General features: G+C 41.1%; 1 protein-coding gene across 3 annotated transcripts in view; it reads left to right on the top strand.

Moving 5' to 3' along the window:
- LOC114661122 (dynein axonemal assembly factor 8) overlaps nucleotides 1-13,744 on the top strand; it is a 55,774-nt gene that overhangs the window by 29,973 nt on the left and 12,057 nt on the right. For 2 of the 3 annotated variants that reach the window (XM_028814264.2, XM_028814267.2), the window contains exons 17-23: nucleotides 2,786-2,850; nucleotides 3,130-3,284; nucleotides 3,711-3,846; nucleotides 5,477-5,608; nucleotides 5,693-5,875; nucleotides 8,760-9,059; nucleotides 12,838-12,900. In XM_028814264.2, the coding sequence (XP_028670097.2) occupies nucleotides 2,786-2,850; nucleotides 3,130-3,284; nucleotides 3,711-3,846; nucleotides 5,477-5,608; nucleotides 5,693-5,875; nucleotides 8,760-9,059; nucleotides 12,838-12,900 (1,034 nt within the window). The remainder of the gene's footprint in view (nucleotides 1-2,785; nucleotides 2,851-3,129; nucleotides 3,285-3,710; nucleotides 3,847-5,476; nucleotides 5,609-5,692; nucleotides 5,876-8,759; nucleotides 9,060-12,837; nucleotides 12,901-13,744) is intronic. The other variant, XM_028814265.2, reaches the window with a different exon arrangement.

Genomic DNA, 13,744 nt, shown 5'->3' on the forward strand with positions numbered 1-13,744 from the left:
GCCAGCTAGTAATTGATCTAGCTGAGTGGGATGGTGTATCTGTGTCTTCAGTCTGGTCCCTTAGTGTTTAGGAGTCTTATGGCTTGAGAAAGGAAACTACTACATGTTCTAGTAGTGAAGGCCTGAATGCTTCGTACCTTTTTCCAGATGGCAGGAGGGTAAATAGTTTATTTGAAGGGTGCATTGGATCCTCCACAATGCTGGTAGCTTTGCAAATGCAGTGTGTAGAGTACATGTTCATGATGGAGGGAAGAGAGCCTCTGATGATCTTTTCATCTGTCTTCATTATCCACTGCAGGGTCTTGCGATCCATGATGGTGTAATTCCCAAATGAGAATGTGATGCAGCTGCTCAGGATACTCTCAGTAGTCCTTCTATAGAAGGTTGTGAGCATGGGTGGTGGGAGATGAATCTTCCTCAGCCTTTGTAGGAATTAAAGACACTGCTGGGCTTTCTTGGCTTTGTAGCTAGTGTTGAGGGAGCAAGTAAAGTACAGTTGAAAACTTGCTTGCACATGCTAATCAGCAGACTGAAATGCAGACTGTGGTGGTATTGTGGAGCAAAAAGTGTACTTCAAGAGAATCATGAGAGCTCTTAAGTTGGGGATAACCTTTTCTCTGGGCATTGCAAGGATAGAAAGGTAGAGAAGACCGGCAAACTTTATTTTTACAAGAAATTCCTAGTCAACTCGCCTCAATAAGACCGTAAACAGAAGGCTAATTGGATGATGGGTTACATAGGAGCTGACGATTGGGCGACTTGCAAATGATTCATTCTTTTTGAGTATCTCAGTGAATCATACAAATCGATTCGCAAGCACAGACCAATCAAATTGGTGGAGCTCACTGAGAGTGCTAAAGTTCATCCATGTCCTGCGTGACGTCATCAGCGTCTTTCATTTCGTTAATGTTGGTACAGTGGAACCTCGGTTCACGACCATAATTCATTCCAAAACTCTGGTCACAAACCGATTTGGTCGTGAACCGAAGCAATTTTCCCCCATAGGATTATATGTAAATACAAATAATCCATTCCAGACGGTACGAACTGTATGTAAATATATATTTTTAAAGATTTTTAAGCACAAATATAGTTAATTACACCATAGAATGCACATCGTAATAGTAAACTAAATGTAAAAACATTGAATAACACAGAGAAAATCTTGAACAACAGAGAAAACTAACATCAGGTGCAAGAGTTCGTGCTATAGCCTTACGACCCAATCGCTGTATAAACGCTTTTTTTTTTAATGAGTTTTAAGCACAGGGGAAAAAAAAAACGAACATTTGAACAAATCCGAACTTTATTTAAAAACCAACCACAAGCAACCAAGAAAGTAACATTGCAGCAGTTCGCGCTATAGCCTTACAACCTGATCGCAGGGAAAAAAAATGAACATTTGAAAAATCCGTAACTTAATAAACAACCAAGAAAAGTAACATTGCAACAATTCACGCTACGAACCGAAAAATGAACATTTGAAAAATCTGTAATACAAAAACTAACCATAAACCACCAAGAAAACTAACCTTGCATGAGTCGAGTTCTGGCGTGAAGTGAGGAGGAACTGAGTCGAGAGGAGGTTACAGTGCTTTGAAGCCATGTTTTACTGCAAAAGCACACGAAATACTGTAGAGCACAAAGAGTTCACAGCGAAAGCACACACACACGTCTGACCGAGAACAATGCAACACGTGCGGAAATTATTGGCGCGCACAAACCGAAAGGGAAACTGGCTTGTTCGTATACCGAGTGTGTGGTCGTGAACCGAGGCAAAAGTTTGGCAAACTTTTTGGTCGTAAACCAATTTGTACATGTACCGAGATGTTCATGAACTGTGGTTCCACTGTAGATGTTTAAAGTGCATATGCCAGTACTGACTGACTCTTGACTTGCTTCACTTATGAGTTCTTTTGAGATCAAACTATGTCAAAATCGGCAAACGAAAACTCTGTTTTATTGTAATTCTGCTTTCGGCTTTACTTTAGTGCATACTTTTTGGACCGATTTATTGACTGCACTGGTAATGTAACCTTTTCTTTTGCATTTGAACTGAATCATTACCCGAGAACGAGTCTCACGATTCTCATTAATTTGATTTATGAACAAATCATTACCCGAGAATGAGTGAGTCATACAATTCATGTTCATTTGATTTGTAAACTGACTCACAAAAATTTGTTCACTTGTGATTCAGAGATGCATCTTAAATGTGTTGTCATGCATTGTGTACTGAAACATGACAATGTCATATGAATTGTCATTGTACACGCATTCTAAAGCAGGAATGCAGAGGTACAGGTGGAAATTTTCTAAGGGCAACTTGCACTTACATGAAAGAGTTTTTCCACACAGAGAGCTGTCGATACATGAAATAAGTAGAACAGTTGAGAGCAACACCTCTGGGACCTTTAACTGTCCGCTACACAATATTTTGAAAATAGGAAATAGTGAGCAGTGGTGGCCTAAATGGCCCATCTTCATCAGAAAAGGTTTTTGTTATTAAGCTGTTTCAGTATTAGTATATGATATGTTAAAACATTCATTGCCGAAACTTGTCACAGTGAGTGGATGCATGAGGCCTGAACATCAAGCTAATCTGGCACTTTGGCCATTTCCATAACACAGAAACCTTTTCACCATTTCTTACCATTCCTTTTTTTTTTTAGTATTTAATCATTCAAAGTCTCCTTGATGAAAAGAACTACTTCAAATGTTGTACTTTACAGTTGAACATGAACAACTGCAGTGTTGTGAAGCGGATGATTTTTCTCTATTTCAGGTCTGATGTCCACAGCATGGAGAGCACAGCAAGGCCCCCCGCAGCCCTCATCGCCATAACTGAAGGTACTGGAGCTCCCCCCAACGATTTCCTCTGATTTTTATGCATGTCCCTTTTTAATTATGTCCTTGAGAGTGGGAGAGAAGTAACTCGCATACAGTGCCTTCAGAAAGTACTCGGACCCCTTCTCTTTTTTCTGTATTCAGATTCTGATTGCATGAACCACTTTAAGCGAACTTCTGCTCCCACAACATGTCTTTGATTTCTCCTCCAGCTCAGTTTCATTTCTTGCCAGTGACCAAATAATTATTATTTGTTTTCTTCCCCACTCCCCTGACCCCCAGCTGATATATTCCTCGTGGTGTCACCTATCATCCCGGCCTTGTGCTTTGGAGACGTGTTGCTCGCGTGCAGCAGGTGTGGTTTCCGGCTGCGAGGAGTGAAGCGAGTGCCGCTATCCACTAAGCGAGCCCAAGCACTGGGAATATCGAGTCACAAGGTAAGGCCTTTTCAGTGGGCTTTTATTTATTTTATAATAGCTAGCAGGTTAACAAATAAAAGACAGTGATTTTGTCATTTCTGGGTAAAATTTGACACCTGCCAAGTCAGATTGATGCAAGCAGGCAGTGTGGCTTAGTGGTTAAGCAGTTGGACTGTAAGTCAGTTCAGGCTCCTCCACTGTGTGACCCCGAGCAAGTCATTGTAGCAACCTGGGTTCCAGTTATTGAAAACTACGCATGTAAGCAAAGGACCACTACTCATAAAGCTAATTATAGACGGGCACTATATTAAAAAAATGAGGTCTGCTTGTTAATTTCACCACAGGAGGCCAAATCCCAGGCCTCACCAGTTTAATTTTTACAATTTGCCTTTCTATGATCTGCTTTGATGATCCATTCCTGTGTTCCCGGTGCTCATTTCTCAGATGTCTGCATTTTGCACTGCTCCATCCTACACTGGTTCATCCGAAGACGAGCCCAGAATGAAGCTGACCGCTCACTGCCTGTTTATTCTGTTACGGCGAGAGAATGCCCTGCACCACAGCGCCAGCCTTATCACTGGTAAGGCCTTCATCGTTGCTATCTTTATGTACAAAAATGGCCAATGGTCATTTCAGAAAAAAGTTGGAAATGAGAATAAGCGTCCTTGGTGGAACCCATTTGGTGTGACAGCTAATTTGTTAAAGAATCCTCAAATATTTCCTATATGATTTTTATTGTTTGAAATTTTCATCGGGTGGGATATTTGACCTGAGCAACATGGAAGCTCAGTGGTCACATTACTGCCTCATCAGAAAATCGGAATGGAATTTGCATGTGCAGGGATGGAGATGAATTTCATTTGGCTAATTCTCAATATTGCCTTTGGCAATGGTGGTAATTTGTTTAATAATTTGGTAAGGCCTCCTACTTTATTTTGGTTACTTTTCTTTGTAGGAGGTGATCTGCAGCCGTTATACTTATATCAGTGTTACTGCAGCCCACTCATTTTAAGAAACTGAATAATACAATTTATTGATAAACACAAAGATTATAGAAATATGACAACTGCATATATAAGACAGGACCCAACAAAACGAGACAGACATACACGGAGCACAGAAGAGGCTGGCTGTTTACTGTCTCTTTAGAGTTCTAATTTATCTTGGCACAGGTACCAAGTCTTGGTGTCTGAAGTTGCGTGGAGTTGTTGCTGTTGTTGCTTCGGATTCAAGTGGAGGCTTCTTCTTGCGCTGGACTGCCCAATTTTTCTTTGTGATGAGGCCTTTTGTTTGTGGTATGCTGTGTTTTTTCTTAGGTACGCTCTTTGCTGTGTCCTCTGCGACTTCATAGGGTAAAGTGTATTCTGGCACAAGAGTTTAGAAGCTGAAGTTCCCTTCATGAAGTAATGGCTGCTTCTCTGTCTTCTCAGACTGGACTTCAGTTCTACAACACAGCTTGTCTTAGCCAAGTGGATCTCAGCGTTCAGGTCCACAAAGAGACAGGATTGTCATCTCTCAGTTCCCAAAGAGAGAGTGGCTCATCAGCTTTTTGGTTTCAGTGAGAGTTTTTAGAGAGCTCAAGTGCTCATTTCAGAGAGAGTCCCCCTGCGTGAGTACAGCTAGTGTCTGAAGGAAAGAAGTGTTACCTCTCGTGATTGGATTAACGTCACTTCCATTTACAAAATCATTGCCTTCTTATAGGTGTGCTGTGTTGTCCAGCATAGTTGTCACTCATTGAATTTACAGCTCTTTGTTTGGACTCGAGTGTCCATTTGGCGCTTTTTGGTCAGAAGATGTCAGTTCAACTCTGAAATTACACCTTTGTTTTCAGATGAAGTACTGGCTGCGTTTTGTACAAAATGGAATTCCGTCACTTACTTTGGAGTGCAAGCTGGGGGAAGGTGAATCTGGATTTCTAAATCCCTGTAAAATCTGCTGTTATGACAGGCTATGTGTGCCACCTAACCTAGCAGAATGGGCAAAGCTCACCTTGTCCTACTCCGGCTGTGCCTGTGTTTCCCTCCAACATATAAAAGACATGCATGCTGGGTTCATTGGTGACTCTGAACTGGCCCAATGGGAGAGAGCTTGGATGGGTGTATGGATTGTCATCCCAGCTATGGTTCGGTTCCATTTTTCAGTCAACACTCCCTGTGACTTAGCATTCAAATAAGCAGCTTTGTGGAATGAGTGAATATTTGTCCTTGCAGGATTAATGAACGAGTTTTCTGAACAAGGGTTGCTTGCCACTGTTTGTAGAAGATTCTCCTTCGAAGCCGGACTAGAACCTGGACTGTGCTTCCACACGCTTCCCTACAATGAGGTCATCTTGCGCACTTTGGGTAAGTTTACCATCATTCAGTTGCTTCTCCATTTGCTCCCAATTCATGGCCGCTTCAGTTCTGACTCCCGTGTTTCACTGGCAGGTGGCACTCTGTGGGCAGTGCCTGACTGTGGAAGTGTACTCATGGACATGCTGTCGGTGCGCACTTTCTCCTCAAAACCCGAACTTGAACAAGTTGTCATCCTTACACTGACAGGCCAGAACATAAGCAGACCTGGAAACTTTTTTCTTCGTAAAATTCTAAGAGGGGATTCCCCCCTGGAAGGTAAGAAAAAAAAATAAAAAGGTCTTCATGTGGCAGTTTATTTAATGTTTATGTATGACTTTGGAAATGTATTTAATTAGCTGATTTATATTTCTCTCTATTATAAAAAAAAATCTTGGAAGGAGACGAGACATGATTTTCTTGGAGAAATACATATACGTCCCGTGAGTCCAAGCCCGGGGCCAGAAATAAAGGACAAAGAGTAGATGACAAAGTAGAATATCGTAAAGAATTCAAAAATGTTGGTGCGGTACACATGCAGAGCAGATTAGAGATAATGGAAGTATGAAAATTCGAAAGTCTCAAAAAAAAGGATAGGAAAGATCGCATTAGCGCAAACAAATGGGAATTATTACTCTGAAATAACGGAACAGCGAAAAGAGATCGAATATATTGTTTGGATTTAAACTTTAAGTTGGAGACTTGTAGATCATCTAATTCGTGTTGCCAGCGAGAATTTAAAGATTCCAAAAACGCTGGGCAGTATGAAGTCCTGTGAGACGGAGACTTTTACATGACATTCTTTCAAGTCACGCCCTGCTTACAACTATTTTCAAACAAGACCACGGTCATCTAACCTCTCAGCCGTGTCAATGCTTTTGCCAGACACACAGTTCCTGCGCTCTTAGCTCTTATAAATTTTATCAGGACAATAATTTTATACGTTTTAGATGACACGTCAAAGACTAAGCGAAGAAGAAAGAGTATGGACAAACATTCGAAAAAGTCGTTTTATTTATTAGAGAGAAAGAAACGATATTCACTCACAGGTAGTTATACGTTGTGTTGTCACGATGTAAGTCCAAACACAGAATCAAAATTCAATGCGATCCTGAAGAAAAGTTAATTCCAAATATTGTTTTTCTAAAGTTTTAAAGTAAAAGTGAAAATAATGCATATGTAGCAATTCCTATGAAAATAGCAATCTCTTAAAATTGTATATCCGGTTAACCAAACCCAGAGGTGGGTGAGCAAAGCAAGCAGGGGATGGAGCCCTCTGTACAGCATAACCTAATACTCCTCCCAAAAATTATATTTTTTTTTATTTGACTTACCCTATGTAGTTTGTAGTTGTGGCTAAGAAAAATATTTAACCTTATGATTTGTCTTGGTAGAGTTCTTTGTTCCTCTACTTTCCCCTTTTGTATTCTTTAATGTTTAGCCTTTGTCAGAAGGCCTCAAATCCCCTAGACGTACCACTGCATATAAGGTGTTGTACTTTATAACTTCTCCCCACCTTCCCTTCTACATCTATAACCTCAGACCATTACATAGAGTAAAAGACAAGCAGGAGTTAAGTTACAACTTTAAATAATGTATTATTGGTAATATTCATAACATAATAACAATAAGCAAAGTACATTGGAATACCGGCAACCGTACAACCTGATAAATGCTGGTGTGTAGTTTCAGGCGGCACACAGACTTTTTAATTACTCAAAATGTCTTTAGTTAAGTCATTATTTTTAGTCCGCTTTTTTCAGGACAGGCCGCATGCCTGTCTCAATATGGCTGCCGAGTTGGTCATCTTTTCAGTTTATGGCGTGTGAGATGCTCCTTCATCACGATGGTGTGAGAGAAGGAGGAGTAAAGCAACTGAATTTATACATTCTTTGTCCAAATCATTGTGCCAATAGGGCATTGTGCTACAGAATGGCCTCTGATTCAAATCAATCCCAAACAGCCATACTTCTGACCAATGGGGGCACATCGTACCTTTCACAACTGCCCCCAAAACCATTTGTTGAGCTGATGCTTGCCAGCTGGGTAGTCTGGCTTTCCTGTGGGGGGTTGATTGAGAGAGTCCTGCTGAGAATCACTTGCCAAACTGGTTTTAGACACTTCTCCAGACCCCATCATAAAATTACAAGACTCAGTCCTAAAAGGGGATGTGCCAAATATCCAACCACCACTGTTCCTATCAATGATATAACACTAATATTACATTGCTTTGTCTAAGTTATAGATATAGACGTGCAAAATATTTATCAACTTGTATACACAATTTCACACCCCAACACCTTATATTTTTGTGAAAAAAGTTTCTGATAGAACAGGACTCAATGGTGACTGATGCTGGACAACAGCAAACAGTATTTAAATGTCCAAAAAATATATCCTAATCCATGCTATATGCCACTGAAAACTTCACAAGCACAAAAGTACCTAATGGTTCCAAAAATGCCCACTAGAGGGGGAAATCCTGTCCAAAAAAAGCCAGTCTTTGTACCCCAGTAAATACAAATTAGGATCAATATACCGATAATCCAATTCTCACCAATCACGCAGAATATGAAACCAATCCAGGATGCACGTCAAGGCAGAGAAGCTCTTATCTGTTGCATCTCTACACAAAAATCGCCTTTTTGTACCCTCTCATACCTGTGCAGTATGTAATCTTTGGAAAATGTTCGGGATTAAAACACTTAGGGAATTGTACATATATAATGTCTTTGAGTCTTATGAACAATTACGCTTCAAATTTAAACTCCCAGCGTCACAATTTTTCCACTACTTTCAAAACTGAAACTTTGCTGTAAGGAACCGTCCCAATTTTGCACACCCCCCATCACCTCGCCAAATGCAATCCATTTAATACTAAAAATGTTTTGATGTACCATCTGTTGGAATGACTGAGACACAGCATGCAGATAGACACACAGACACTTACCCTTTATTATGGTGGACAGCAGCTTTCTGTTGGAAAAACCCATGCAACATGCTGTAGTTTTTTTCAAAATAAGTAAAATGAAAATAATAATAATAATTGTTTGCATTTATATAGTGCTTTTCTCACTACTCAAAGCGCTCAGCAATTGCAGGTTAAGGGCCTTTGAAACTTAACACACTAAATTCCCTTTTCCTCCTTGCTTTTCTTTTCTAGCAGCTCTTGAAGGTGGTGGGTTTGAACTGCTAGGCCTAAAGTGGTTGCCCACCCTTTCATTGCCCCTTGCCCGAGAACTGACACCATTTGAAGTGGGTGACAAGCAGTGGCAAGACAGCGTGGCAAGATTGGCATCCAGCTCTGCTTTGGTAGTGGCACTGAGACGTGTCAATGGCTTTGCTGTCCTCCGAGAGCTCCTGCAGGATTCATCTAACGGGCTGGAGAAGCTGATGTCACCCACCCCTGAGTTGGCCTTCCGCCAGGCTGCCCTCTTCTTTACTGAGCAAGAACTTCTTTCAGGTATGAGGGGCTAACTGCTTTGATCTTCCTGGGGACCCTGCTTAGCTTTTAGTACCCATATGTAATTATTGTCTTATAGCAGCATCAAAAAAACGTTTTTTAGGTTTTAATTATTTTTAATGGATGAATACTTTAGAGGAGTACTTCACCCAAAAATGATTTTTATGTTGTAACCCATGAAGTTTGTTGGGTTGGAAAAACATTTTCATGGAGAATGGAGACAACAAACTTTATTATAAAATGGGCAACTATGGTGACCATCACTGGACAATGACAAACGATTTTTAAAATGTCCATAAAGAAATTTCACATTACTCAAGTTACATTATCCACATGTCAAGTCATCCAGTTTTATGCTAACAATGGGTAAAACGTATTTATTTTTTGCTAAAATATTGTTAAATGGATACTTTTGGAAACACTGAGGAAACACATATATGAATGAGCATTTGAATTGAAGGCAGGACTCTTGACCAATGAATGAGGGGAAGAGGCGGGTCTTCAATTCATAAGCTCGTTTCCATGTGAACGTTGTTTCCTCTGTGTTCTTTGCTCCACTTTCCAGAGGTAACGGGAGATTTTTTTCCTGGATGTTTTTATGCTGTTCGTTGTGGTTCAGCGTTAATCACTAGAGACGCACATTCTATCAGAAAATTTGTTATCTCTGTATTCTGTGTAGTTTGTAGAGCTGGATAAGAATTCTTTTTTTTTTTTTTTTTTTTTTTTTTGTGGAGAAAGGACATGAATTTTCTGCTAGAATGGGAAACAATGGCGACCAACACTGGACAACAGCAAACAATATCAAAAACTTCTATTTTTTAAAAAGAAGACCCAACCCTCATTCATTGGTCAAGAGTCCTGAGTTCATTTTAAAAGCGTGACAGATTAAAAAAATTAAAAGAGCTGAGCCTTTTCATTTTAAGCAAAACAAGGTTAAGAGGTGACATGATTTAAGTATTTAAAATTACAAAGTGGAATTAGTCCAGTGGATCGAGACGGCGAGTTTAAAATGAATTCATCAGGAACACGAGGGACACAGTTGGAAACTTGTGAAGGGTAAATTTCACACAAACATTAGGAAGTTTTTCTTTACACGAAGAACGATAGACACTTGGAATAAGCGACCAAGTAGTGTGGTAGACAGTAAGAGTTTAGGGACTTTCAAAACGCAACTTGAAGTTTTTTAAGAAGAATTTAATGAATAGGACTGGCGAGCTTTGTTGGAGTGAATGGCCTGTTCTCGTCTAGAGTGTTCTAATGTTCTAATCCCATGTGAAGGGGTTGTTTGTGGACTATGTTCATTTTCTGGGGTTATTTCACAATATTTTAGTAAAAAAAATGTTTGCATTTTGCACATTGTGAACATACGACTTGATAACTTGATGTTTGGATTAAATACACAAGTAATGCCAGATTTTGTTCATGGACTTTTTTTTAATTTTGTTTTGTGTTGTTGTTATACTGTGTGTTTTTTTTATTTAAGTTTAATGTCACTGTTCTCTGTGCCCATTGTTATGGATTCATTCATACAAGTACAGAGGGGCATAGCATCAGCAGTTAGAATTGCCGAGCCAAGCACAGGACTATAGAGAGCTACAGACAGCTGGAGAATTGAATAGTCAGCCTAAAGACAGACTAGTATATTTCTGTCTTCTGTCAGCACAAAAAACCTTTACTTGTTGGGAGGATAAGAACTTTATGCAGGCATTGTGCTATTCCTGTATGTTTGAAGGTGGGGTTTGAGTACTGTCCTGTCCTTGTTTGGATCGGAGCCTGCACATGGAGCAACCAGTATATAAGAATGGACACCTACAGCCAACACTTTGAAGCTTCCGGGCGGAAGAGTATGTCTTCCGTCCGAGACCGGGCAGAAGTTTCTGTCTTCTGTCCGGTGAAAATCCTTTCAGCGTGGTGACGAAAGATGACGGACTGCACAGATCAAGCTTCCCACGACTTGATATGTCTGTCATAAGCTTCCTGTTTGTAATACCACATGAACCCGTCAGTAAAGAGCTACAGTGCATCCAGAAAGTATTCACAGCACGTCACTCTTTCCACATTTTGTTATGTTACAGCCTTATTCCAAAATGGATTAAATTCATTTTTTTCCTCAGAATTCTACACACAACACCCCATAATGACAACGTGAAAAAAGTTTACTTGAGGTTTTTGCAAATTTATTAAAAATAAAAAACCTGAGAAATCCCATGTACATAAGTATTCACAGCCTTTGCTCAATACTTTGTTGATGCACCTTTGGCAACAATTCCAGCCTCAAGTCTTTTTGAATATGATGCCACAAGCTTGGCACACCTATCCTTGGCCAGTTTCACCCATTCCTCTTTGCAGCACCTCTCAAGCTCCATCAGGTTGGATGGGAAGCATCAGTGCACAGCCATTTTAAGATCTCTCCAGAGATGTTCAATCGGATTCAAGTCTGGGCTCTGGCTGGGCCACTCAAGGACATTCACAGAGTTGTCCTGAAGCCACTCCTTTGATATCTTGGCTGTGTGCTTAGGGTCGTTGTCCTGCTGAAAGATGAACCGTTGCCCCAGTCTGAGGTCAAGAGCGCTCTGGAGCAGCTTTTCATCCAGGATGTCTCTGTACATTGCTGTAGTCATCTTTCCTTTTATCTTGACTAGTCTCCCAGGCCCTGCCGCTGAAAAACATCCCCACAGTATGATGCTGCCACCACCATGCTTCACTGTAGGGATGGTATTGGCCTGGTGATGAGCGATGCCTGGTTTCCTCCAAACATGATGCCTGGCATTCACACCTAAGAGTTCGATCTTTGTCTCATCAGACCAGAGAATTTTCTTTCTCATGGTCTGAGAGTCCTTCAGGTGCCTTTTGGCAAACTCCAGGCGGGCTGCCATGTGCCTTTTACTAAGGAGTGGCTTCCGTCTGGCCACTCTACCATACAGGCCTGATTGGTGGATTGCTGCAGAGATGGTTATCCTTCTGGAAGGTTCTCCTCTCTCCACAGAGGACCTCTGGAGCTCTGACAGAGTGACCATCGGGTTCTTGGTCACCTCCCTGACTAAGGCCCTCTTAAGGAAACAGTTGTCCAATGCTTGGTCACCATTGTGTCCTGTTCTATCAGGAAATTTCTTATCTCCATTCTCCATAAAAACATGAGATTAAAAAAATTTCTTGCCCGTCACTACAAAGCACATGTGGTAAATAACATATAAAAAAACTATGTACTAAGTACTATTCCTTGTACTTAATGGATGGGGTCCCATTCAGGGTGTGGTTTGACTTGTCCTCGCTCACTCTGGTTCTTGCTTTCCATGACTAAGCAAATACAAACCGCATTCAGAATGTAGTTGGATAGAAGAAGGCAGCACAACGGTGCAGTGGCCGGCAATGCCCAAACACCTCCTGTGACCTGGGTTCACTTTCCAGCCCATTCACTGTCTCTATAAAGCTTGCATGTCTTCCCATTTCTCTTGTTTATTTCTCTGCCTCAAAGCAAAGACCTACAGGTTGGATCAGTGATCCACCAGTCTATTTACTGAACCCAGTTATACCAGTTTAAGCTTTGGGGAGCCTATGCTGGCAGTATTAGGGTAGGTAAGGAGCCATCCCTGAAACAGAAGTGTGTTGATAAGAAGGTAGAATTACTCCACAGTATTGTCCGCGACTGAACACAAAATGACCAGCTACAGGTTATGGAGTCCAAGGGGGGAATTACATTTTCACACAAGGTGTTGGGCATCATGTAATTCTTTTTAGTGAGCAACTACAGGTAACTAACTTGCTTTTCTCCCAGCAGATGACTTCGCTCGTCCTTTACTGAAGTTTCTGCCACCCGCAAACAAGCTCGGCTGTTGCCTGGGTAAGCTGCGCCCATTTCACTTTGCATGCCAGTTTCCATGGCAGCACCTTCACCCCGCCCTTTCCAGCTGTCTGCTGACTTTCATAGCTTGAACCGCAGCCCAGCATGGTATTGCCACACCCACTTCCCAATCTTTAGCCCCTCCTGTCACGTGTTTGGTTTTCCTCTTGGCCAAGCCCCTCTGCCAATTTGTTAGCCATTCCAGTTACCCTTGGGAGACGGTGGGCTTTGAAGAGCAGCCAACTCTATGGGCTTTGGTGAAGCCATTTTCTGGGCAGGCTAGTGAGGGCCCTGGCCTGTGTTTTTCAAAGCTTCAACCACTTTTCAGGATATTCGTGACTCAACATCACAACACAGAGCTCGGCGCAGACAATGACCAGGTGTAATTATTGTGGATTTGTGGATTATTGCTGCAACAGTAGAAGTGGCCATAATTCTGTCACAAGTACAGAGGAACAGAGGACAGCAAAATTCTGACTTTCATGTATGACCAACACACAACACATTGGCATGATATGCAAGAATGACAAAAAGATACAGAACTTCATTTTATTTAATAGAAAACACAAATCTGTGTTCCTGATGTTCTCCATAACTTTGTTTTCATACCACCCTACTGCTTGAAATTATGTGTGAAAAAAATGTTAAAAACCCCAGTATAGTTTAGCAGTACCAGCTGATGTACAAACAAAGTGCATCATCGGCTTGTCCACATGAATTTTGTAACTGAGGTGCCCTAAAAGTTAAATGACAGCAGCATCTTTGATGGCTATAACAACAAGCACCGTCACCAGCAAAAACTCACTGCAGCTGAGTAACTGTGTGGCCCAGAAATAAAACTAAA

This window comes from Erpetoichthys calabaricus, chromosome 11 (genome assembly GCF_900747795.2).
Source record: "Erpetoichthys calabaricus chromosome 11, fErpCal1.3, whole genome shotgun sequence".
Classification (NCBI taxonomy): Eukaryota; Metazoa; Chordata; class Cladistia; order Polypteriformes; family Polypteridae; genus Erpetoichthys; species Erpetoichthys calabaricus.